The 26,024-nt window shown below is 34.1% G+C and overlaps 1 protein-coding gene across 4 annotated transcripts in view; it reads left to right on the top strand.

Annotated features, from left to right (window-relative positions):
• LOC128546244 (cytosolic phospholipase A2-like) overlaps positions 1-26,024 on the top strand; it is a 65,482-nt gene that overhangs the window by 13,097 nt on the left and 26,361 nt on the right. For 3 of the 4 annotated variants that reach the window (XM_053524585.1, XM_053524582.1, XM_053524583.1), the window contains 3 exons: positions 14,621-14,697; positions 20,735-20,768; positions 25,224-25,305. In XM_053524585.1, coding sequence (XP_053380560.1) covers positions 14,687-14,697; positions 20,735-20,768; positions 25,224-25,305 — 127 coding nt within the window. In that variant the 5' untranslated portion in view covers positions 14,621-14,686. Of the gene's footprint in view, positions 1-225; positions 375-14,620; positions 14,698-20,734; positions 20,769-25,223; positions 25,306-26,024 lie in introns of those variants that run through there. The other variant, XM_053524584.1, reaches the window with a different exon arrangement.

Here is a 26,024-nt window from a genome sequence, read left to right as displayed (position 1 = left end):
AGCTAAGCTTATTACAGTAAACATTTTCCATTCAAAATAATTTCATTAGTCAGGATCAACGTAACATACATTTAGTATGTACACTTAAAACATTCGTTTTCTGTTAAATTGATTTTGACTCATGAACTAATTTGTAACATCCTTAACTTTTTGCCGGATATATTTTTTTTGTCATTCCTCACCACAAACACATTCGGCGTTGCATACTAATTCTTTGTCGTAAATCTCAACATTTGTTTCCGGCTTGATATGCGTACATTTAAATTTTAAGATTTGTTACATCTTTAAAGCAAGGATAAGAGTTAAAGGGACTCTTTGTCTGACGTGTTAACGTCTTCTCCAGTTTGTCGGACTAAGCAGGAACGTTTTCTCAGGTAAACATTTATCTTGATCCTTTTTTTCAGCATAAAATTTCATTTGTATACACATACTGTTAAAAATGCTTACTTATCATTTGAATACTTGTAATGTTTTTCGAAAAGAGATGTTGTTTATACTAACATCTATCGTAAACGTATTTATATATACTAACATATATTTTCTATGAATTTCAAGTAAAATTATAGTGCAAGAGCGATTTAGAAATTATGATATTACCGAACTCTTTATGTGATTTCACGAATACAAGTAGTAAAAAAATGAAACGATAGACTAGGATGACAATATCTTAGACATGAACATGTATATACCTTTATGCTTATTTTTTTTCCTTTTCATAATGCAGAAAAGTTTTCATTTACATTTTTCTAAACAGAACCATTGTATTAATCCCCAATAACAACGTGTTTCCCGCGCAAATGCATATAACAAGTCATATTGCTTGTAAATTACATAACAAGTACATATCAGTATTTGTTTCGCTTTCACAGTACAGTAAGTATAATGGCAAAACAGCTCAGTCGGGTAAAATACAGATAACAACAGAAATTTTTCAGATCGTAGTGTACTTTTCCTCTGAGAAAATTTGTAATTGGTACGAACTCTAGAAATATTTAGATAGGCGAAACTAGTTTGTATTTTTATAATTAAATACTGTTGGAAAGGCACAGTGCATATCAGCTCATGACATTAGACAAGTGTGTGAAGTTTCAATCCATTCCCATTAGTTGGTACTAAGATACCAGCTTACATATAAGAATTTAATCAAAAACTGCTAAGTTGAAAAAGGGGCATAATTTTGTAAAACTGTAAAGCAGAGTTATTGAATCTTTACATTGCATGTTATATCATGACAGTGAACAAGTATGTGAAGTTTCAATCCATTCCTATTAGTGGATATTGAGATACCAGCTTACATACAAAAGCTTAACCAAAAAATGCTAAGTCGAAAAAGGGACATAATTTTGAATATATGCAAAGTAGAGTTATGGGGTCTAAACATTGCATGTCAGATTATGAGAGTGAACGAGTGTGTGAAGTATCAATCCATTCCCACAAGTGGTTACTGAGATACCAGCTTACATACAAAACATTAACCAAACATTTCTAAGTGGAAAAAGGGACATAATTTTGTAAAAAAAATACTTGAATTACGGAACCTGTGCAATGTAAGTCATTTTATCACAGTGAATAAGTGTTTGAAGTTTCAATCCATTCCCACAAGTGGTTATTGAGATACCAGCTTAGTACATACAAAAACAACCAAATCGGGACGCGGACGCGGACGCCGACGCCGACGCCGACGCACGGGCGAGTCCAATAGCTCTATTATTCTATGAATAGTCGAGCTAAAAAGTCTTCAAGACAATTTTTTTGTTTTTGTTTTTTTGACAAGTCACAAATGTTGAATACCCTATGCTTGTTATGTTTGTAAACTTTTATAAAGTTTGCGTGCCGACGATGTCATTAGATAAATAAACACTGCACTAAAAAGAAGAATTATTTGTTTTCCACGTAATATCTATAATGTTTGATCCATCAAATCCGTGACTAGAAATCCCATGAATTATAGCTTTCTTTTGTAAAATCTAATTAAACTTTTACATTATTCTTACGGTCACCTGGGGCGGTAGTATGGTATAAGAAATATCTGGCAAAATTATTTTGTTACTGTGTAAAATGTTGAACAAAATATTTTCAGACATTTAACAATATTGTTAAATCATATGTTAACTAAGGTACCCTAAACAATCCATCCTCAATTAAAGTTGATAAACTTCACTGCGTCCAAAATTGATTAATCGTAATCAGTTAAATAACAGTTACTTTCACTTTTTTAGAGTAATAATCCATGAACACAGAAGAAATACTATTTTTTGACCGTATATTTCGGCAGTATCTCACTGCTTTCATCAGCGATGATGTACTTTCACTGTTTTATATATCACTGTCAATGTGTCACTCGCGCGTGTTTGCGCTTATTTTACGAATCAACCCGCCAGAGCTACAAAGTTAATTTGTCATTGGTGCGTTACCTTGTCGTTCTAGCGTGTTTGTGCGGTTAAAGGGCGACAACACACCACATTGCAGAACGACATATGAACGCGTCGGTATGACACAATCAGGTAGTTTTGGCGCTCTACTTCTGACGTATTGGCACTCTTCAAACGCACCAACATATGTAAACGAAATGGTAGAAATCGGCCGTCATACTTTCACACATATTGACTTATTTAATATAAGACAAGATTTATATAGCGCCCTTTTCATGATAAACACGTTCAAAGGCGCTTTACATATAGCAAACGCAGCCACTCACGGCGCGAAATTCATCCTCTACTAGTACAGACACAGAGCGATCTGACCAGAAGGACAGAGTGAGACAAAGCCCCCAGAATAGACAGAGAGATCTTTTTAGATACAGACGTGTCCGGCTAACTTAGCCTAGCTCTTTGCGAATAGACAGTCTGGTTCTTTAACGTGCCCGGTGTATAGCACCGATACACGCGAAGCCGTCTTTCCTCGAAAGAACCAGTACAGGCCTCTAGTTAGGTGGGAGACATTCAAGAGTACCTCAGAAATTTCCAGTGCCTGAACCGGGATTCGAACCCCGGACCTCTGGATTGACAGGCAAGCGTGTTACTACTAGACCACCGGCCCACCTTTAAATAGTATGACATCCTTCGTATTTCGATCATAATTTGATCATGTAGGACCAGATGCGTTTCCCTTACAGTGACAGATTGTCTATTCTAACATTTACTCTACCATAACGCTCGACTGCACTTGTTATCGTATGCGTCTTGTTGTCACAGCAGATACATGCATTATTACAAGACGTTGCACTCAGAACGCAACATGAAAACGTTCATTTTCAAACTGCCACAAGATTTGAATTACGGTTCGTGTAATTTTCATTTTTATATTATTCTAATATCTATTAATGCAAGCAATTTTATTGGTTTATCCTTGACGTTCACACATCAATGAAACATCTTTGTATTTTCTTTGTATTCATGCGTGCATCAATGCCGAAACCGATAGCAGTTCTATTGAAAAACGGAGATACCTTTTTTATTTCTGAACGAAACATGTAAGTGTGAACATTAATTTTCTCAGGTCATTTCCTGTCTGACTATTAAATTTGATCGTAATGAAACGTTGATTTTGAATTATTTTGATACGGCGAACAAAATCGTTCTTGAATAATGGAAAACTCGGTGTGGAAACGTGTTTTCTTGGAATTATAAGAATCAAAAATAATTCACTTCTATCATAAAATAAATCTGTAATTGTGTAAAAAGTACGTTCCGATGACCGAACATTCATGGCTACTTTATAAATGTCATTCATTTCTTAGGCAAATATTTCGACTACTTGACGATTCAGTAGTAAAAACTTTCGATGACGTGACGATTCAGTGGTAGAAACACTTAAGAGCATGCTTGTACTCTATAGCACAGCGAGGATTATAAGGTCAGATGATATTTCTGAAACCTGTGTAAATCAACGTAACATAATCAGCGGTTGAATATCACAGTCTAATAAACACCAAATTGAGAATGCATCACGATGGTGGTGCAGATTATTTTTCTTATTCGCACGATAGTCGTGTCTCCAAAGTAAAAGATGGACAAGTTCCTTATAGAAATTTAGCGGGGTAAGGGTTAAAATTAATCTTAATCTGCAGAACTACCTTCAGAGTAGTTTAGGCATTTGTTTCTGGAAATACGTACACTTGTATTGAAAAATTGTATACTAGATTCTAGTAAATATTTACGCACCTACGAACCAATCTCCTTTATTCAATCGAGAGTATGTTATTCGTCACATGCATCGAAAGAGTCATGATTGCTAAAATTTTACTTTAGGTAGACGTAAGGGGCCTCCGTGGCTGAGTGGGTAAGGTCGCTGACTTCAAATCACTTGCCCCTCATCGATGTGGGTTCAAGCCTCAATCGGGGCGTTGAATTCTTCATGTGAGACAGCCATCCCACTTGCTTACGGAAGGTCGGTGGTTCTACTCAGGCCGCTGGCCGCGGAGAGCAGGTGACCGCCGAATCAAAGTACAAAATAGAGGGAATTTCGTCGGGGGCGTATTAAGGTGACCGCCGATTCAAGGTGACCGTTAAGGCAGATTAGACTGTATTATCACATCGTTTGCAAAGTTAAAATGCCTATGATATTTCTCCATAAATCTAGATAAAGGAAAGGACTCCTTTATTTTTATGTCCAATAACTCAAGTCAAGCAAAATCATTAAACATAAGATTGCTTCTCGTTTTTGACAACAATATGAATGTAACCTGTTATCAGCTGTATTTATCTTAAGAAAAAATGGTTTAAATTCGAAAATATACAATGGAAGTTATTTAATTTTATTTCTTTGATGGTATCTTGATTTATGCAGTACTTTATTAACTTTCAGCCGGCCATCAACAATGTACATTTGAAAGATTGATAATTGCAAACCATTACAGAACGATCAGGGTGGGATAATAAGATACGATTTTGTCTCATTACACACGAGCTGTCTATTCGTTAGAAACAAAATCCTTGCATGACTGCAATATTTACATTTGTATTTAGTTTATAAGGCATAGTTTATGTTAAATGCATTAAAAGAATAGAATAAGTTTATGTTACTATTAAAATTCATTTATCTACACAGATGTATGGCAACATCTGTATGGCAAGTTTAAGAAATCAAAAAAATCATTACTGATGTATTGATCACGACAGTATCATTATTACAAGAAAAAATGTGAATTGGAACATTTTATTACTGAATTTATTTATCATTGAATGCGTTCCTTTGCCTTATCGTTTGTTTGTTTGTGTTGGGTTAAACGCCGTTTTTCAACAGTATTTCAATCATGTTAATCTAACCAGTGTTCTTGGATTCTGTACCAGTACAAACCTGTTCTCCGCAAGTAACTGCCAACTTCCCCACATGAATCAGAGATGGATGACGAATGATTTCAGACACAACGTCGTTTATCAAATCGTCACGGAGAACATACGCCCGCCCGAGGATCGAACTCACGACCCCGCGATCCGTAGACCAACGCTCTACCTACTTAGCTAAGCGGGCTTATTTGATAATGTTTCATAAACAGTAATAAACCGCCATTTATAAAGGCTATTGTGTGTTTAGTTGTCGGCTGAGTATTTAAAATGGAGAATAGGAAAGAAACGAAACGTGTTTTGAGGCTATCTTTTACGCTGCTAAGTTTCTAAAATGGACTGGTCTATCATTCAATTTGGGCAGTGCCATTTATTATTTAAAGGGGTGTTCACTGAAAATCTATTGACTGAATAGCGAACAGTGCAGACCATGATACTTCAGTTCAACATCATTTTATATATTAATGCAGCGGATTGCATGCCACATAGGCTATTAATTCGCTCCCTTTTTCAATACATATGGACAATGAAGTTAATTAATAACGCGTTAAATATCGACTTGGAATATTTAATGTATATTATATGAAAAACAACAAAGTTTATTTAATTAATTGTTGGAAAAGATGTGGATAAATTGTTTTTATTACATTGCCTTTTGTTAGCTGTAAGTATTGTATATATACGCTATATATATTATAATACATGCATAAAATTGTTACCTTTTCCGTTGATATTTTTACTATTACTGTTACGAACTCAAATATTTTAGATGTGATACTTCTATCACTTTAATAATTAATGATATAACTGGACTTCTCTCCATAATTCAGCGGAACTATAATAGGAGTAAACTAGGCATAGAGTAAAGGCTTCCAGTGTGTGTAGAGCGGTTCTACTAAAGTGATGCTAATGTTCATATGGAAAAAATGTACGATAAAATTTGCGAAAAAATCATACTGCTTTGTGTATTTCTTATTTTGGGTGTGGGTCACTTATTGTTACTCTGTTGAAATCTCGTATTATGCAGTAAACTTTCCGGAGATATCAACACAATTGATATGTTATCAAGTACACATCATATTTTGTATATAGCCCGGATGGAAAAATCAAAGGAAAATACGATGATTTTGAAAAAGTATCTCTGTATTTCTTTCATGCAAATTTGTAGTAGCAATATACATCTTATGCATGCGGTTACGAAGAAAATACACATGTTAAAATGACAGTTCGCAAAAGGATGGTCAGTAAATGTTATCTTTATACGTTTTCATTCCGGCTCCGTTACTTCAATAAGTCGCATATTTCTAGTTATTTTATAAAAACAGAATAAATCCAAATGATCGTTTTACTATGATGGCTTACATTCTAACAATTGCAAAACATACAAATACCATAATCTCGTTTTAAGAAGGAAACAGAACGTTAGTAGGGGACTATGTGTAAAGACGAATTTCAAGTGTTAATGAATAACTCCGGATGGCCAAACCCCGGATCCCCCACCCCCTGCGCAGTTAGTGGGGACCGATGCGCTATGCTAACTGCCAAATGCTAAATAAAAAGTTGTTAATGCTAAATGTCAATAGCTTAATGTTAATGTCACATACTTAATGCTAAATGCTATATACAAAATACTGTATGCCGTATACAAAATGTTAAATCTCATTACAACTCTACATGCAGCCAAAGGAAAACACTGCAGCAATTACAAGACAGACACTGAAGCACTCATGAAGGCCATTTCAATGGTTTAAAGACTCGGCAGAAGAAAGCTCCTTAGTCGGCTTTCTCACAGATGCATTGTCTGTTATGGAAGTTCTGATCAACAATAAAGCTCCGCAGCTAGCCAGGAAAATGCAGAGCCTGAGTATAACCTGCAAAGTAGCACGTCCGTGGTGTCCATCCCATTGTGGACTTGCAGGCAATGAAGAGGCAAACAAACTGGCTAAGCTAGAAGCTCAGTCAGAACAACAAACAAAACTTGTGAGTTACAAGGAGAAATTCACCATCATCAAGGCACTAACGAGACCAATGACAGAGGAAGATGCTTTTCTTCTCCTTGATCGGTCTGAACAAGTGATATTGGCCAGGCTTCGCTCAGGGCACAACAAGCTCAATGCTCACATGTACAAGAAATACAGACTGGCACCATCGCCAACTTGTTCATGTGGTGAAGAAGATCAGACTGCATAGCATATACTTCAGAGATGTAAAAAACATGACCATGAGTAGCTGCGACTTGGCCGATAGAATACCTCAATGCACCAGAAAATATATGGAGGCATTGAGGATCTGCGGCAAACCACAAGTTTCACCGAGGCTACTGGTAGTTTTTGCTCATTTGAAAAAAAAAAATGTTCTGCCTTCCTAATTTAACGCAATAACGTTGCAGATGTTACGGGGACACGGAACCGAAACATTTTTGCTGTAAAATGTTTATTATATAATAAACTAAAATATGTAACAAAGACAATGTTATGTGACGAAGGGCAATGATTATATAACTGATATATTCAGCTCTTTATTTCAATGAAAACTTAACAATGAGCATTTTGACATTTATTGTTTTAACAAAAAAAAAAGACATTTATCATTGACAGTTACCGTTCGAAAGCCAATATTTGAAATTAAATAGTTCATAAATAGCATTTTTCATTTTGCATTAACATTTTTACAGTTACCATTGCGCATTGGCCTTCCATAGGCATATAGCATTTGGTATGTAGCATTTCATGTAAAGTATTTGACATTTTGCATTAAGTAATTGGCATTTAGCATTAAGTATTTGGCGTTTAGCATTAAGTTATTGTCATTTAGCAATAAATATTTGTCATTTGACATTTGGCTATATTCGTGGCGCACCGGCCTTCAATACATATCAAATGTCATATGCCCTATCCTTTGTGCTAAATGCCTATAATTATTGCCAAATGGCAAATGCTACTCGTCAAATGCTTTAACTTTGTGAGTTATTGATCTGTATCCCTTACTTACACTGATGACTGTTACTATTAATCACTTGAAAACGTATGCAGTTCTATCAGTCTAATTTGAAGCAATAAAATGTTCTAAAGGTTATGAGATGACATGATCGAAACGTTTCACTCTAAAATGTTTTAAAAGAAATATTTTAGTAGATACAAAGTTATGTTACAAAGGCCAATGCGTATTTACAGGATGCATTTATACACTGATATATTCTAAGTAAGTACTTAGCAATACGCATTAAGCATTTATTGACATTAAGCATATAGCAAATAACAGTTTGCAATAACTGTTTGTCATATGGCATATGTCAATTAGCGTGGCACACCGGCTTTCCATAACCTTCCATAGTACATAATAAATGTCATTTCGCTTTCAAAACATTTTGCATAAGGTGTTTATATCTGATATTTCTCAATTGACAAATGACATGGCGCACCAGATTTCCATATAAACATGAACATTAGCATAACTTTGGTAGAACCGCCCTACACACACTGGAAGTCTTTTACCCTAGGGAAAGTTTACTCCCATTATTGTACCGCTGCTTTATGGAGAGAAGTCCGGTAATATGATTAATTATTAAAGTGATAGAAGTATGAAATTTAAAATACTTGAATTCGTAACAGTAGTAGTAACAAGAGCTGTCCATAAGACAGCCAGGCTCGACTATTCGAAATATTGTCCCAAAAGCAGGAAATATTACCCAAAATGTTAAAATATCAAAAGAGTTTTAAGTTCAAAAGGGACATAATTTAACCAAAATGCATATCAGGGTTATGGGACTAGTTTTATAACCGGAAAGCACATGTAAAGTTTCAATTCAATATCTGCATTAGTTTTGGAGATAGTAAACTGCATGTTAAACTTTAACCGGAATTTTGTAAGTCCAAAAGGGGGCATAATTTGCTCAATATACATGTCAGAGTTATGGAACTTGACCCAGTGAGGTTGGTTATTGATCTAGAAAAAATAAGTTTGAAAGCTATATGCCTTTTAATGATAGCTGTGTGTAATTGCATGCAAAAATTTAACCAAGGTGTGACGCCGACGGCGGGGGCGACGCCGACACCAGGGTGAGTAGAATAGCTAGACGGTTCTCCGAATAGTCGAGCTAAAATATCAACGAAAATGAGAACAATTTTATGCATGCATTATATGTTAAGTGTATCTATACAATACTGACAGGTAACAATGTCACAAAAAAGACATAATTTACAATTTTTCAACAATTAATTTAATAAACAATTTTTTCATATTATATATGTTAAATATTCCAAGCCGAGATTCAACGAGTCATTCTTTAACTTCATTGTGTATTGAAAAAGGAAGCGAATGAATAACGTATATGGCATGAAATCCGCTGCATTGATATATGAAATGGTATTAAACTGAAGTATCAAAAGTTTTAGAATTTTAATTGCATGCGTATTATATAATATGTTCAAGCAAAAAATCAGCCATAGTTGTAATTAAGTCCAAAAACCATTTTCTGATTAAAAGAGGCACCTTGTTGGTTCACAACTGAATGTTACTGAAATTGCACGTGCTGACGACAATTAAGAACTTTAATAAGACATTTAGAATATAATCACTGTAAACAATAGGTATTCATTACTTAATAAAAATATGCAAAAATCAAGCTTCTAGTACCATTACTTTTTGAAATATGACAAAAGAAAGATTTTTAGTTTTCGCGATTACCAGCTTCAGAAGCCGTTTCCATGGTTACGGCACACCACTAAATTTCTTCGACCTCATTTAAAACCTCCATTTGTTGCCGAACTGTATTTTTATATAGGTGAAAAAGTTTTGTATGTTGGGTAAATTTAAATCCTTACACCCGACAGTTTCTTCAGTTATAATTAGTACGTACTCTGATTAATATATCACATGGCTGAGCTGTGTTCAGAAGATAAGAGATCAGTGGGTCCATGATTTTAAGGAAAAGATTGATTTTGATTAAATTGTTATTTTGGGAGCTGTTATGATGTTGTTCGGTGGTCTTTGTTGCATTTGACCAAATTTTAGACCAGGGCAGGGTCGTAGAGGAACCAAACCGGTGAAAATTAATAAATACAGACAATATGATACTGAAATCTGTTTATGAGCTAAGTGTGACTGATTGTCAAAAAGGCATGAATAATTGGGTAACAAATGTTAAGAATATGTTACATATGTATTAACAGAATATTTTACTAATTGGGATAAAAGATAGATTTTAAACCGTATTTGCAGAAATGTTTAACGTAGCGTTATTGATGATTATATACATGTTTGGCACGGTTCTGTAGAAAATAGTTCAGTCTTAGATTTGTATAAAAATTGTAAAAAGACAATAGCGTATGAAAATAATCTTGATGTAATACCTAAAAGTCTTTGATTCAATGTTACAAGTATTAGAGGAGGCTGCGCTTTTGGTGCGTGGCATTCCCTGTTTGATATTTCTCTTTGTTTTTAGAGTATCCGCACACGCTCTTAAAATCCAAACTGGTAGATATGGCCAAAACAGATTATCACGCAACGAAAGATACTATATATGTTGTGGAACATTAGATATTGAAGACGAATATCATTTCATCTTAATACTACAAATAAAAGGAACGTTTTAAATAATTTAGCTAAATATATTAAAGAATCCATTTAAATACGAAATACTATTATTAATGCTAATGGTTAATTGTGGCTTTATGCCTGATATATGAATGTCCAATTATTTCACAGATAAGCTATTGCAGAGTTGTGAACCATGATGGACACCGTCGTGAGGTATGGGGCGCTCATATGTTGCTCACTGTGCAATACAGGGTATGCTGCTATGAAGATGGTCTGAATGTGACCCTCTCCTGGCGGCTTGACACCTCTGCATATGGTGTTACATACGATTCGTTAGATATTTTTTCCCAATTCATCTGTCATTTATGCATTTCGACCAATATTGTTATTTATGTTTGATATATCCTTTGTGCAACTTACTCTTAAATGTATACGGTTAACCTGTCATATATATTTCGGTGCAAGCTACCAATGATTGGCAGCGTTTAGATACTTTTTTTATAATATCAAATGTATTATCCATCCTCAACACTATGTTAACTTACACTTTCACACGTGATAACATGTTTAATTGTATATTATATAATTCATATGTATATGATGATGTACTATGTACAAGTCAAAATAAAACTTATGTTCTGTTCTGTTTTGTTTAACGCTTTTTGTGGCAAATTAAAGTTGATGGCTATAACAAAGTCATTTTAAATATAGTGATAGTGAATACTGTTTGACAGAAACTCACAAAGTGTGTTTTTGAAAGCGTTTCAGTTTTTTTAAGTTGTAAAACAATTGTTTAGTCTGTAAAATCTGTAAAATGACTCTTAAAAGCTACAAGAGTTAGAGATGGTCCCTATTTAAGATTCTTTAGGAAGAACAATCCTGAATTGAGAAATAATCTGAAACCATGTTTAGATGATTGGGTTAACGGTAAACATCCAATCTCTCCAATAGCTTTGAACTGGTAGAGGATATCTTAAATGCTATTAAGGACAGATCAGATGTAAACAAATGTAAATTGTTCAATAATAAATAAAGTAAATCAACATTTGAATTTGCAATGAATCGCTAGCACGGTACAAATACAAACCCTAGCAAGAACTTACATAACAACAAAATCCTGTGACGAATATCGCGGATGAGGGTCGGAGCAAATTTTGTCTGACCTAAGACATATGTATATTTTTAAAGCATGTGACCAGTTTACTGTCTGGACCCGGTAGTCTCGGTCGATTCGAGCATTTATCTGTTTTACACTATAAGTACTCGTCTGTAGGAATCCTCAGTTCTATAAACATCATAAATAACCAGTTGAATATAAATGCCTTTAAATAAATACTATTTTATTCAAAAAACGTACCCGGGACACAATGCGAAACTGACCCCTGCCACTTAAATTATATAGTTCTTCAACCAATAAAACAGCGGGATTGGATTATATGCATACATTTAATTGGCTGCAATTAGTATACCGTTTCACAAAAATGTTCGTTACATTTTAACAGAGTATAACATATTAGATTCTATGAGTTATGTGCGCAGTTCAACCAGCTAAAGAGGATCAGCTTAAAAAAACTGCGACAGTCACTACAAAACCTCTCGGTACCTAGAAAATAAGAGCACAAGAGCAGAAACAGGAGAATCTTGTTTGTACAATGTTGTAAGAACGAAACCGGTTTTAAACAAAAATATAACAAGGAAAACACAGTTCTAATTACGGATACATCTGGATCTGACGGCACATGATATCAAAGTCACCACCTGTCCAGTTATTCAGTTATTTACGCTATGCAGCACAAAAGGTTTTTGGTCTACATTATAAGAATTCCATATATGGGAAAATATATGATGATTTATGCATTGTTTAGTTCACCAAACGCAAAGGAAATGGAGTTTGAACCGTCGGCTAGAATATCATAATGACGATGTAGACATAAACGATGATTATGATAATTTTGACTCTTCGCCAATCCTGATAATAAAGCATTCATCCACTATCGAACACCAAAATAGGGAAGACGAAGAACGGAAAAATATGATAAGCAAATACCTCAATCCCTTGCTAAATATAACATGGAGAAAATTGTTTGATTTAGTACCATTAAGAAGCATATCTTAAGGTTATTTTAGAAACAACCACTCATCTAATAGATCTTTGTTACTCTGAAGTATGCAGTTTATAATAAGTTATTTGTGTTTGGCAAAATACGAGCGGAATACCATGCTCCAAAAATACGAAAATGTCAAATGATGATCATCATCATGAAACTGATAACGATGAATGACGTATAAAGATATTGTTGGCGATGTCAACAAAGAATTGTTTGTCTGTTAATGTTTAAAAATACTGTTTGTGTATGTTAGTTATACTTATTCTGCGAAATGAATTTGTTTAGTCTTTTTTATTATGCTTGTCATAAGAATTATTTTTTATATCATTGGCTGTTATTCTGTATCGCGTATTTTTACAAGAGTACAAAGGTCCTCCCGTTGTTTTATTGATCCTTCTCAACAGAAAGAACACTTAGAATTGATAAGTCACATTTGACCGAGCAACTGATCACGAGAACTTAGAAAGAACCTCTTCCGTTTAAATTATTCTTTCCAAATTTAGGCGACTCTCTGGCTGAACACGATCCGCGGATTACATATTACTAAACCCGATGATGGAACAGTGGCGTTGTTGAAACGTTGTTGACATTTTACTTGTCACAAAGGTTCACATACGTCGTTACCTTCGAAAGCATGGTCAATATGTGAAAACAAACCCTATTGCGACCTTCTCATTGTGCGCAACAAATTCACGCATCGAATGCCCGAGATTTAGGACAGATACTACTAAATTACGGTTAAGAATTACTTGATCGATGACAACTTTAGTTTGTTGAGTGCGAGGACGTAGACTGTTACCGCATCAAATCACTACATTAGGATGTTAAACAAAAAAATATAAAGCAAATATATGTCATTAAGGTTGTAACAAGGGTTCCAGTAACCGGATATCTAGACAACTGCTTTAATAACTCAGTGGTGGAGTATCCGTTTTGAGTGCGAAATTTTAACTTTTCTAACAGATAGTGAAATGCCGACTGTCCATTGTACAACTAATTCACAGGATCTAATAGAAGAATTTTTAACTGAAATCTTTAAAAAAATATTCTTGTCTGAAACCACAAGGCCTAGGCTTTTGATATTTTTGCTCAAGTTTTTCATTGCGAACCAGTAAAACTAACCTTGATTAACCTCGGTGTAGTTGTTCTAATACAGTCATGTTTGCTGAATTAAGTTCAAAAAGCATTTCAAGCCATTTCAGTGCCGATCTTTCTATTATAACTTGTGTGTGTCCTAAAGTTATTTGTATCCTGTCATTACAGATCATCACTATTAATTACTTTTCATTACAGATCATCACTATATTACTAAAGCTGATCGTTGATTCATTACTTTGGCTGATCCTCAGTGTATTACTCACATTTTCATTACTTAACTGTTTCTCAGTTAATTACTTTGGATTTATTACTAGAACTTATCAATTTATTATAAGTGCTGATCCTCAGTTTATTACTAGTTCTGTTCTACAGGTTAAAACAGGTGTTGATCCTCAGTATATAAATAGTGTTTTATTACTAGTGATATTACTAGTGCTGATTCTTAGCATGTATCTAGTGCTGATATCCAGTTTACATTGATAACAATTGGCAAGCATTTTAAATGCTATTGTTTTATATCTTTAAATAGCGGATGAGAGGTCCTGCACCAAAGTTACTGTAATATGGTCAAAAGTTTTTCTTTCATTTCAGATAAAGATAATATTTTGTTATTTTGGAATAAGGAGTTGGTGACATTGCGTAAAACCCTGCTTAATCATGTCAGATGAGTAAGTATGAATTTCATATCTATTTACTAGCTTTTTACGTATTTGTTAAATTATCATTTAAACATTCTGGGCAAACATAGAATGTGAAAACATATCTTCTATAAATTGTTTTTTTTCTTCCTAAAAGCACATCTTTCATGTGTATTCTTGTGACTTTTTAAATACGGCGTTTAGTAGTAAAATTAATAGAACTATATTGTTGAGAAATTTAATACTATTTTTTTATGTTAATATTAATAGATCTTTCTAACTGCCCTCATAGTTTGAGAAATGCACTTTAAGTAATTTTTAAACTATTTGCAAAATAGCAGACGGCGAGTTATTTCTTTGGTTCAGTATATTCTTGAAATTCTTGTAATTATACCCCCAGATACTGGTAACTGGGGGCTATACTGGATTCAGGTTCGTACGTTCGTCTGTCCGTCGGTCTGTAGAGGGAATTTTTCCGGGCTTTTTCTCAGCAGTAATTACCAAATTGCCATCAAACTTTGAAATTATTATTAGTACCAAGTCTAGTTGTGCATGTGCGAAGCGGGTTCCATTTGAAGGATTTTTCACTTAGCTATGGCCATTTGTTATTTTTTTCTTTGTATGTATTTATGGAAAAAAAAATGTCCGCGCTATTTCTCAGCAAATATTTATATAAGGGAGACAATGCCGCCAATAAGCCAACAAATTGGCTTAGATTTCTTGGTATGAGATGAAACAGTTTCGCGCCGAGCCCACGAGATGACAACTGCTAAAAAGGTAAACATAGGTGCTCTGGTGCGTACCTGACCGCTGTTGACACTGTAAATTTAGATTTGATAACTTATTAGATATATAAATCATCAATAGATAGAAACGTAGTAATCCGTATCGATCCGTACCTGAGCCGTACGGACTGGTACGGATCGATACGGATTACTACTTTAAAGTACGGCTCAGGTACGGATTGATACGAATCGATACGGATTACTACGTTTCTACCCGTGGCTAGACGTAGCTATCCACGCCGTGTGTGCGACTGGGGTATAAGGTTGCCAAAATTCACTTTACCTGAATAATGATTATATACGTAAAATAGTTCCCAATAATGGTTAGATACCGTAGCAGAGTCGGATCCAGGACTTTAGTCTGGGGAGTGGGAGTTGGGGCATGAACTTTTGGTAATATTTAAGTTTGTTTTAACTTTATATATAAGGAGATGCTAAATTTACCTGTTTTGATTGTTCACTCCCTACGGTATAAATGATACTAAATAAAGATGTGTGCGCGAAGCGAGGTCAAAATTTCTTGCTTTTAATTTTCATTTGCATAGGAATAAACCTCACTACCCATCCCCTAAATAATGAATGTTACGTGGGCAGAACGTTTTTGGTTTTAGCCTAGGTCATTAGAGGAATGGCTGAAGTGTTAGAATCTACCAGGTGACTGGCTGAAATCATGGTACATTTTTCGGAATCCAAGGTGGTCGCCAGGATACCCGCCGAAATTTAAAATATCGCTTCAAACCCTTCTTAGTTGCGGTTGTTAGTATTTTTTATCTTTTATGCGTTTTTCTTATTTGAATCAACACAAGAAAGTCAAGTTCCATTTTTATAGCAAAAAAACAATGCATTTTAATGGGAAGAAATACTAATTTTAGCCTTAAAATGGCACAAAATGTTGGGACAGGGATGCTACTTTTAACTTGTATTCAGATCCGTGGTACCCAGGTGCTCTTATTTTTGTATTACAATAATTGTACACATTTGGGAAAGATATGCACACAATGAAAATTGCACTTTTTTCATTTTACTAGCCAAAAAGTGGGTGTAGTATGTAGCTATGTATTTTAGTCAAAATTCAGAATTTCGCATCAGAACTAATATTCGCATGTGTTCTTTTTAATTTGAATCACCACAAGAGAGACAAGTTTCACTATTAGAAGCAAAGAAAGAAACATTGTGGTTTTTATACGAAGAAAAAGATAATTTCAGCCTTAAAACGCCATTCCAAAGCACAAATATCTATGTTTTTATTTCAAATCTGACCCCATTTTTCTAGTTTTAGCTAAATTGACCTTGATCTGAGCGACCTCAAATACATTCCCAACCTTTTGTGTTTGATAAAAACTATCTACACACCACGTACACTGACAATACGTGTACCCAATCTATCATTGAGTGGAAACCATTATTCTATTTTTTGTAACAAGTATAATTCAAAGCTATTTTTTTCAGATAAGCTTACTGTACACAAAGTTTGGTGATAGTAAGTAAGTCCAAACTAAAATTATAAAGTGAAAACCACCTTTTTGATGATCACACCGAGAAAAAAACCTATCTTTAGAGAAAATAAATCTATTTTAGTCGCTGCGACCTTGACCTTGACATAAAAAAGAAAGAAAGAAAGAAAAAAAGATTGGATCTCAGTAGGATTTGAACCGACGACCTTCCGTCCCATTGACTAAAAATTAGCTTTTGGCCCACTGCGTCACCGTGGAATTTTCTAAGTACGAAGATCAAATAAATTATCCTGACCTTGAACTTGACCACAAAAAAAACAACATATACAATCCTAGCCTTGGTTTTTCTATAAGCTACTATAAGTTTAATTTCAATACATCAATGGAAACTAATGTTATTGTGCGGAAATCAATTTTTCTATTTTTAGCAACAGTGACATTGACATTGATCCAAATGACACAAAATGCAATCCGAAGCTTCGTTTCCTTATCATCTATCTACAGGCCAAGTTTACTGTCCACAGCTTATTATTTTGCGGAAACCAAGTTCGACATCCTCCCGCCCGACGACATACCCCAATGTAATAACTGGTTTTCTATGAAAACCTGGTTAAAACAGTCTCAATATATGTCGTTTGAATCAGTCCATAATAACATGCATATTAATTGTATCAAACAAACCTTCAATTATTCATGTTTATACAGCATAGAATAATGACTTCTTGAAAAACTGTATATGCCATGAAATTGCAAAATATTCTTCACGCAAACAATTCTGAACTGACAACATACAGCACAAACATTTGCATTGCTTTACAATGCAATATGATAACATGATACATGTTGAACATGCAAGACTAGATGGGTTTTCATATTGCCTTGATTTGGTTGTTGTGTTGCACATCATCAGGGTTAGGGAGTATGCATACTATAAACATTACAAAGAAACACAATATACAAGAAACTGAAAGAGAAAACAAATAGTTTTTTTCTGGATATATAGTTTCATGACTTTAAGTCAAATATTTCTGAAAAAGAAAATACTGAAAAACGATTGACTGAAAAAGTTTGTAGCTGAAGTTGTGAAAACATATTAAGGAGAGCCTAAATAGGCCGTCTTTCATCATGTAATATAGCTGTTTTATACCAGCATTATTAGAACAAGTTTCAACTAGGTCATTGTGGGTTTTTAAGGGTCGTAGTTCTGGTCTGGCAGAGTTAAATATCAAACAAATCTCCCTATGCTATATAATAATCCTTTAATGTTTCAAGGCTCTAGGTCAAATACATTTTACAAATATTAGCACACAAAGTTTTAGGCCCTTATTGCATGTTTTGGCTGAGGTAATTGTCATTCGTCAGGTCTGCAAGAGTTTACCAAACATTACCTGCACAAATACACTACACTAATATATGCTATATAATAATTCTCCAAAGTTTCAATTTCTTTTGAGATACAAGCAAAACTAAGTTTTAGGATAGATGTATGGACAAGGATAAATCTGAGTGCAACCATCCACAAGAAATAAGAACAAAACAAATTATCTTGTCGGTAGCCAGACAATCCCAACAGCTTAAACATGTCAGGATCAGGTCTCCTTATGATAAATGTATCTGGATAGTCATAATGTTTGTATTGTTTGTCAAGGCTGCACAGAGATGTTGCTGTTATATCATATTGCTTTCACAAATCACCATTGCCTGACTTCTTAGCAGGGTTTGCCCAGAATGTTTGAATGATGCAATACCTGCATTTAAACTACAGATACATTGAGGCCCGTTTGTCAGTCTGTGACAATTAGGCTAAGACAATCTTTTCAATGTCTGAACATTTTATTGAAACCTGTATTAATATGTACATAAATCAGTATATTTAGTTAAATTTCAATCACACTCTGTTCCTACAATGTAAGATAGTTATTCTTACATGTTCTCAAAACTATGCTGAAAAGAGATTGACTGAATAAATTTGCAATCTGACTAACGTACTCTGAGAATGACCCATTCACATTCGTCTTCTGTATACCTTGGAATTCCGATATCGCTATTTTTTTATTTTTGCAAATCTATTTTTATTTAAACCAATCAGACTACTTTTTTCACCAAACATTTGGCTGAACCATTAAAATAGCGTCGAATGTCAGTCCGGGACTCGATCACGGATCACTCGCTTACAGGGCGAGTGTCCTACTGACTGAGCTAAACGGCAGTCTGACACCTTACGTGACTAACTCCGTACAATGACATATAACTTGTCTCAAAACACGAAGGTGTAATTATAATAAGAATTGTAAATATGAAAAACCCAGGCTATATATAGACTTTTTAAACTTCTACTTTCACATACAAAATGTTGTAAGTAAGGCTCTGATTGGTTAGCGGAAGCGTCGTCAGAACGAGGCTATCAGTAGCACGTCTTCAGATCTAATATATATATCGTTAGTTGGAGTTGACTTTAGTCAGATTAAATAAGTTTGCAGATAAAGTTGTGAAAACACATTTATTCAGGAAATGCCTAAACTGTCCACCAGAAAAGTTGAAGTATAGCTGTATATTAGAAAGATTTTCATGAAGTTTTCGTGGGCGAAAAAAGTAGGTCTCTATGTCGTGCTAGGTCTATAATCTGATTTGGCACACTAAAGATACTTACATAGGTATTCTGCATCATAAAATACAATATGCTAAAATGCACAGCTATATACCACTCACATCTTTTTGGCTGGTAAAATAAAAGTAATTCATTTTGTCGTTGTTCAAATGGTGTAATTGTCTTTCATAAATGTGTACGATTATTGTAATACAAAAATAAGAGCATCTGGATAACGTGGTTCTAAATATAAACTAAAAATATGACCGGTTTATCAACATTTTGGGGCATTTTAAGGTTAAAATTAGCATTTATTCTTAAAGAAGTATTTTTATTAAATTTTCACCATATAAAAATGAAACTTGCCTTTCTTGCATTGATTCAAACATCAAAATTAACTAGTATATAAAAAGAAGAATACTAACAACCGCAGCGAATAATGGGTCTAAAGTGAAGTTCTAAATTTTCTCTAATATGCATAATAAGATACCTCCACCCAATTTTTTGGCTAGTAAAATAAAAATAATTAATTTTTTTTTAAATGGTTTAAATTGTCTAATCTTCAAATGTGCACAATTATCGTAATACAAAAATAAGAGCACCTTGGTACAATGGATCTGAATGCATATTTAAAATAGCACCCCTACCCCAAAATATTGAGCAATTTTAAGGCTAAAATTTGCATTTCTTCTTATGAAAACGCATTTTTATATTATTACATACCTTTTACTATGAAAATGAACCTTGCCCTTCTTGTACTGATTCAAATAGAAGCAAATATATATATAGATAAAAATACTAACAACCGCAGTGAATGATGGGCATAAAACGGGCATAATTTGGTTCAAACTTTAAGAAAGACATAGAGTGAAAGAAAACTGTTTTGTTTTCCGTAAAATATTAAAAATATCTTTGACTCGTTCGTTAACAGCATATCTTTCACTGACTGTACTCGTGGAAATATGACATCGATATTCACTAAATTCAGGATACTTTGACAAAGCATTTATAAACAACCCACGTTTATGAGCGCCATCCAATCAAATTTCATTTTATTTCTTTTCTCATTCTCTATTACACAGCATTCGTAAGCTTTGTATGAGAAAGAAACATTGCAGATTCACTAAAACATGCGCCATTAATCCTTTACCTAAAAGAGATCAGATTTGTTTGGCAGGTTTCAAACGATCGTAGCAAATATCTAAACATAAGATTTTAAATTGTTTTCTTCTATATTGCAGATGGGACGGGTTTGATCCTTTCAGAGAGTTCGAGGTAAGATTAAGACCACACCCTGGTGTAACACCAGAGTTAATTGTGTGACAGTATCACTGTTTTCAATTTATTATTCATTCTGAAAACAAGTTTGGAAATAAGAAACTAACAAATGTTATATGTATTATTGGCATTTTTTTCATTTTGAAATATTTGATAATTATAAGTTTATTATGTTTGGTTTGCTTTAAATCTCAACTGTACAGTAAAGTTGTATGATGACGTTCAAAGTTTAAGTTTCGGGGCCTATAGACTGCAATTTCTTATGATCAGTTTCATTCTCTATTGAGATTGGAGTCAATGACACTTAAAGTCTGCGCTGGTGCTATTTGGTAACCGTTGTATACATTTTATGTAAAATATGTGGGGTCTCTCTGTATTCACAACATAATCTATATGCTCATTTGAGTATATGGTAACAACTGCTTCTAAATGTTAAACAAAGAAATGCAGTTCGAAAATTTATGTTTTGAGGAGAAAGGGGCATAATTGTATAAGATTTGAATCGATTTAGGAGTTATCTTCTATGAACATGCTTAATCTTCCGGGGCGCAATCCATTACCAGACATTCCTTAACATATACTCAGCAGTTTCACACTAGTTCAGTATAGTCTGGTACTTAAATATCTGTCTGTTTTAATGTCAAAGTAAACATAATATAGTGTCTTATTTCGCTTCCGCTTACGGGTTTAGTGGGAACTTGGGATGCATTGAATTCAACTGCGCATTTACTGAATTCAACTTCGCATTTGCTGAATTCTACTGCACATTTACTGAATACAGCTGCGCATTTACTGAGGTTATATTGATTTCATAGCGCATGTGAAGCATATTGCTTTATACTCGAGTAGAATTTGAGCGTCATGTCATCTATCACGGTTGGTGAAGGCATGTAGACATTCCGCAATAGCTTTCTTGATTTGTTTCACTCAAATCTTATTAAAAGAGGCGAGCTTTTGCCCAAATGACGTGTTTCATTCTTTGTTTTACTTCGAACCATTCCAATGTAACCGTTTTTTTACTAGTGGACATATTTTAATTAATAAGAGAAGAGTAACAGAGGCTAATCTACTTTGACTTACCTTGAAGAAAAGTGACGGGTGCCAAACACGATCTTAAGATTAATTTTTGTCAGTTTATGTCAAGAAAGCAGATACAGAGTTTATTGTCTTTACTTAACAAAGATTATCTTAGTACAAAAGTTGTCCTTAAGCTGCCAACCTTTTCCTAGAAGCGACCTTGGTGCTTGCTGAAGATAGCTAAAGTCATTGTTTTCTTCTTTCTACAAGAATCATTCCAAATAATTAGAAACATAAATGGTCATAAATAAAGTGTTTTCATGCAAAATGCAGTGGCCTTTCTGAAGGACAGTTCGGCATGTGGTAGAATTTATGTTCTTATATATTTCGACAGTTGAAAAGTCTTGTTTGACATCCTCTTCAACTTAAACGGAAATCTTAACAAATGAGTTTCAGTCTGCATGTTTTATTCTCGCTGATGGTCAGACATCTTTGTAACAATAAATTTTATCTCTGTGTAATTTTACGTCACACTTTATTATATTCGGTATCATTCAGCATTGACATATACAGATAGATATATCAATTATTTCATTACCTCTCATGAACAAACTCACTCAATGTGAATCTGCTATGACTTTACTTAATTATGTTTTATGATTACCCAGTATTCTAACACGATCCGATTCATTTTTCTTTTAAACAAAGAAGGCTGAAAACAGTGAATTGTTATACAACAAATCACTGTTCTGGCGTCACAATTATTACTTCATAGCGTCAAACGGCATAGCGGCGCGATGGAAAAGGAACCAATTGAAAACGGGCAAATATTTAATGAATGTCGTCAAGGATGTACTTAAGGTGGGTCGATACCTTATTCGTCAAATATAACATTCCTTCCGATTTTGATGAAACTTGGTCCAACTATAGCGCTATCGTTCCTTTTTATTTTTCCGTCGTCTTGGCAACAATACGTTTTCAGTGATGACGTCACGAACGTCACAACTAAGGGCGCTAAAATGCCGAAAAACTGCCGTTTTGAGTCCTCTAAAATGCCTAATTATTATTTAAAATCAGCGAAACTTTACATTTTGAAACTTTATTTAATTTATATTAGGACTAGCGTGTTTGTAAGTGGTATCGCACCATATTACAACGGACATTTATCATTTGATAATGTAAACCATGTTCCTTCTGTTATAAGATTTTGACATAAAATCGGCAAATATACGCTAAAATGACATCTTTAAAAGACTACAGGCCCATTAAAAGTCTAAATTTCAGCACAAGTTATCAATTTGCAAATGAAATGTCAAATAAAAAAGGGAACTTTACGTTTTCAGTTTTTCACAATATTGTGTTGAAGACAAACTGTCCTTCCGATTTTTGGACGTACAACTCAACGGTTTGACGTTAGATGCCATGTACGTAAAGCGTCATAGCAATTTGATATCTATACACGTGTTTGTTCTTCGTTCTACGAGGAAATTACATAATAAACAAATATAACTAAGGGTAAATTAATTTTAAACTTTAATATCGTATCGTGCGTAGTTGATAAAAGTAAGTGAATGTTATAAGGACAATTCCAGAATTAATTCTATGGGAGGGTCGGAAGGCACTTTTTGAAAAAATAAATAAATAAAAAAGGTCTATTGTGATACCCGATGTCTCTGGAATTTACCGTTTTCCCTTTCTACATCTCAAAAACGTCCAAGAGTCACCAAATTGTTTCATTCCACCTCGGAAATTTGCCGTTAGAATGGAAAAAGTCTAAACCACACCCACCTTATTTATTATAAGCTCACTCGTAAAACATTTTCGTTTACAGCTTCCTACCCAGCACTTCAGGAAGTGAGTAACCAGAGCAAATGAAACAATCGTCATTACAAACCTGTTAGTGTTTAAACGTTAACATCTTTTCTTATTTTTGAAACCATGAATATAATATTAAGTACTCGAATAAAAAAAAATCACAAGAGCCTGTGACGGACGAACAGACACGATATAAATTCAAGCTCTTTAAGCATTCTTTTTCATTTGGTTGTAGAGCATTTTGTTTACAATAACATGAATGCTTCAACACAGTAAGGTTTCTGTTGACGCAGAAATATAACGCCAGTACGTAATTTTCTATAAGCATTCGGTCATTACCGAAGGAACAACATGGAAGGCACATGCTGTTTTCCCGCCAAAATACAAAGAAGAAACCTGTCAAGAAGACCCGATATTTACGCATATTCAAGCCGAATTTCCATTACGTTTCATTTTGACGTTTACATCTGTAGGTGTGTTCATCCAAACATTAGGAAAATATTCCGAACAGTGTACGAAAATGTAAATAGTAATCTAGCACAGTTTCTACTGAAATACGGTACATGTATCGGAAGAACCATGTTGAGTCATTAAAACATACATGTATCATGCTTTCATACCCTGACGCCGACAAGACTTGTGATTTATTTGAATATGATTTATGGAAATTCAGTCATCCGTTTTAAAATAATGATTTCACGCAGTACATGTTTTAGTAAACTTCTTTTAAAGGCATTGACCTCTAGATCGTACAACAACAAAAAAGAAAAAATAGATATCAAAAATTATTGCTATATTTCTAAAGGTTTTAAAACTACTCTCTTGATTTGGTAGATTAAGACAGATTAGAAACAAAAAATCGTGTTCTAATGGTCAAAACATGACTGAACTTCAAGCGAAAATCTGGAAGCCAGTGCCTTTAAATGGCTAAACGTGAAAGTAACTTGTGATTTTTTGTCTACATACTGTTTAACCTATAATGGAAATAATTTAAGACTGGTTATATTTAGGAAAAGATGTGAAATATTTCGCATGTCACATCCTTGGTAACGTGTTAGAATCGAAATAATATATCTCATTTAGTGAATTGCTCTTGAATAAATCATTATTTGTCGTTCAGATGCGTATTATTATATCACTCGGGCTGCGCCCTCGTGATATAATTCCTTCGCATTTGAACTCCAAACAATGATTTATTCAACGACAAATCACTGGATGAGACATATTATTTCTTAGGTAAGTTCTATGTTACCAAATAGTACTGTTAAATGGTTTACCCAGTAATTATGTTTTATGATTAACCAAGTAGATATGTTCTTTGAATACCCAGTAGTTCTATGATTACCAAATTATAGAACCCTGTTGTGTTCTATGATAACCCGGGATCGTTTTATATTTCATTATCGATGCGGTAAGACGTGGCATTCCCTGTTTGATATTTGTCTTTGTTTTGTATTAATTTTATTAAATGATTCTTCTGCTTGGAGGGATATGTATGGAAGTGCAGTTCACTTCAACACCATTTCATCGTGTGGAAGGTGTTAACCTGACAAGGCTCAGAACGTTCCTTTAAATCAAACAGGTATTATTTTATTCTGGTACCATGCATTTCTTCTTCAGGTTGAACAAAGGCCATGTTTGATTTTCTACCTCACGATTGTGAAGGGTCACAACATTACAAAAGGATACTGGAAAGACACACGTAAGCATCTTGTTAAATACAACAGGTGATGGAACTACTTGCTTTAGTAGTGACGTCAAATGTGTGCAATAAGGCTAAATTGTCTGTCGTCATCGTTTATTACTGCTTAAAACAATTTAAACACATTACCTTTCCTAACAAACATGAATTCGGCTGTCACGAACTTGCAAGGCTGGATAACAAGGTATTGTTGCAATAACCATCATATATTGAACCACTGCTACTATACACTTTATATGCTCTTTATATTACACCGAATTATAGTACCAGGACATTTTGTAAATACATGTAAATAGAACTTGAAACTGATTTAATCAATGTTAATTTCTGTAAATTAATTGACAAGAAGTTAAGTCTTGTATAATAGATTATTGATAGTTAGTTAGATGGTCTTAGAGACGAAAGTGCGCAAGAAATCATCTAATGAGGGCCGGCATGAGACAATATCTATGTTGAAGCTTGAACCTTCCCGGTTTCTTTAATAGCTGTCTCCAAAACTAAAATAATGTTCCTTGTTTATTAGAGGGGCAAAAGGTTATGCTATGTAAGTTTTGATTTTGTGAATTTTCTGTGCAGCTTATATTTCAATGATTACATACTCCTGTCTTTTCTTTTAAAAAACTTTATCCAGCTGTATTGTATAAATATTTTGTAGTCATTTAGAATTCATGCCAAGCAAAACATGAGAAATAGAAAAAAAAAATAAAAAATTATGGTCA

This window comes from Mercenaria mercenaria, chromosome 15 (genome assembly GCF_021730395.1).
Source record: "Mercenaria mercenaria strain notata chromosome 15, MADL_Memer_1, whole genome shotgun sequence".
NCBI lineage: Eukaryota > Metazoa > Mollusca > Bivalvia > Venerida > Veneridae > Mercenaria > Mercenaria mercenaria.
This window is presented reverse-complemented; position numbering and strand designations above follow the sequence as displayed.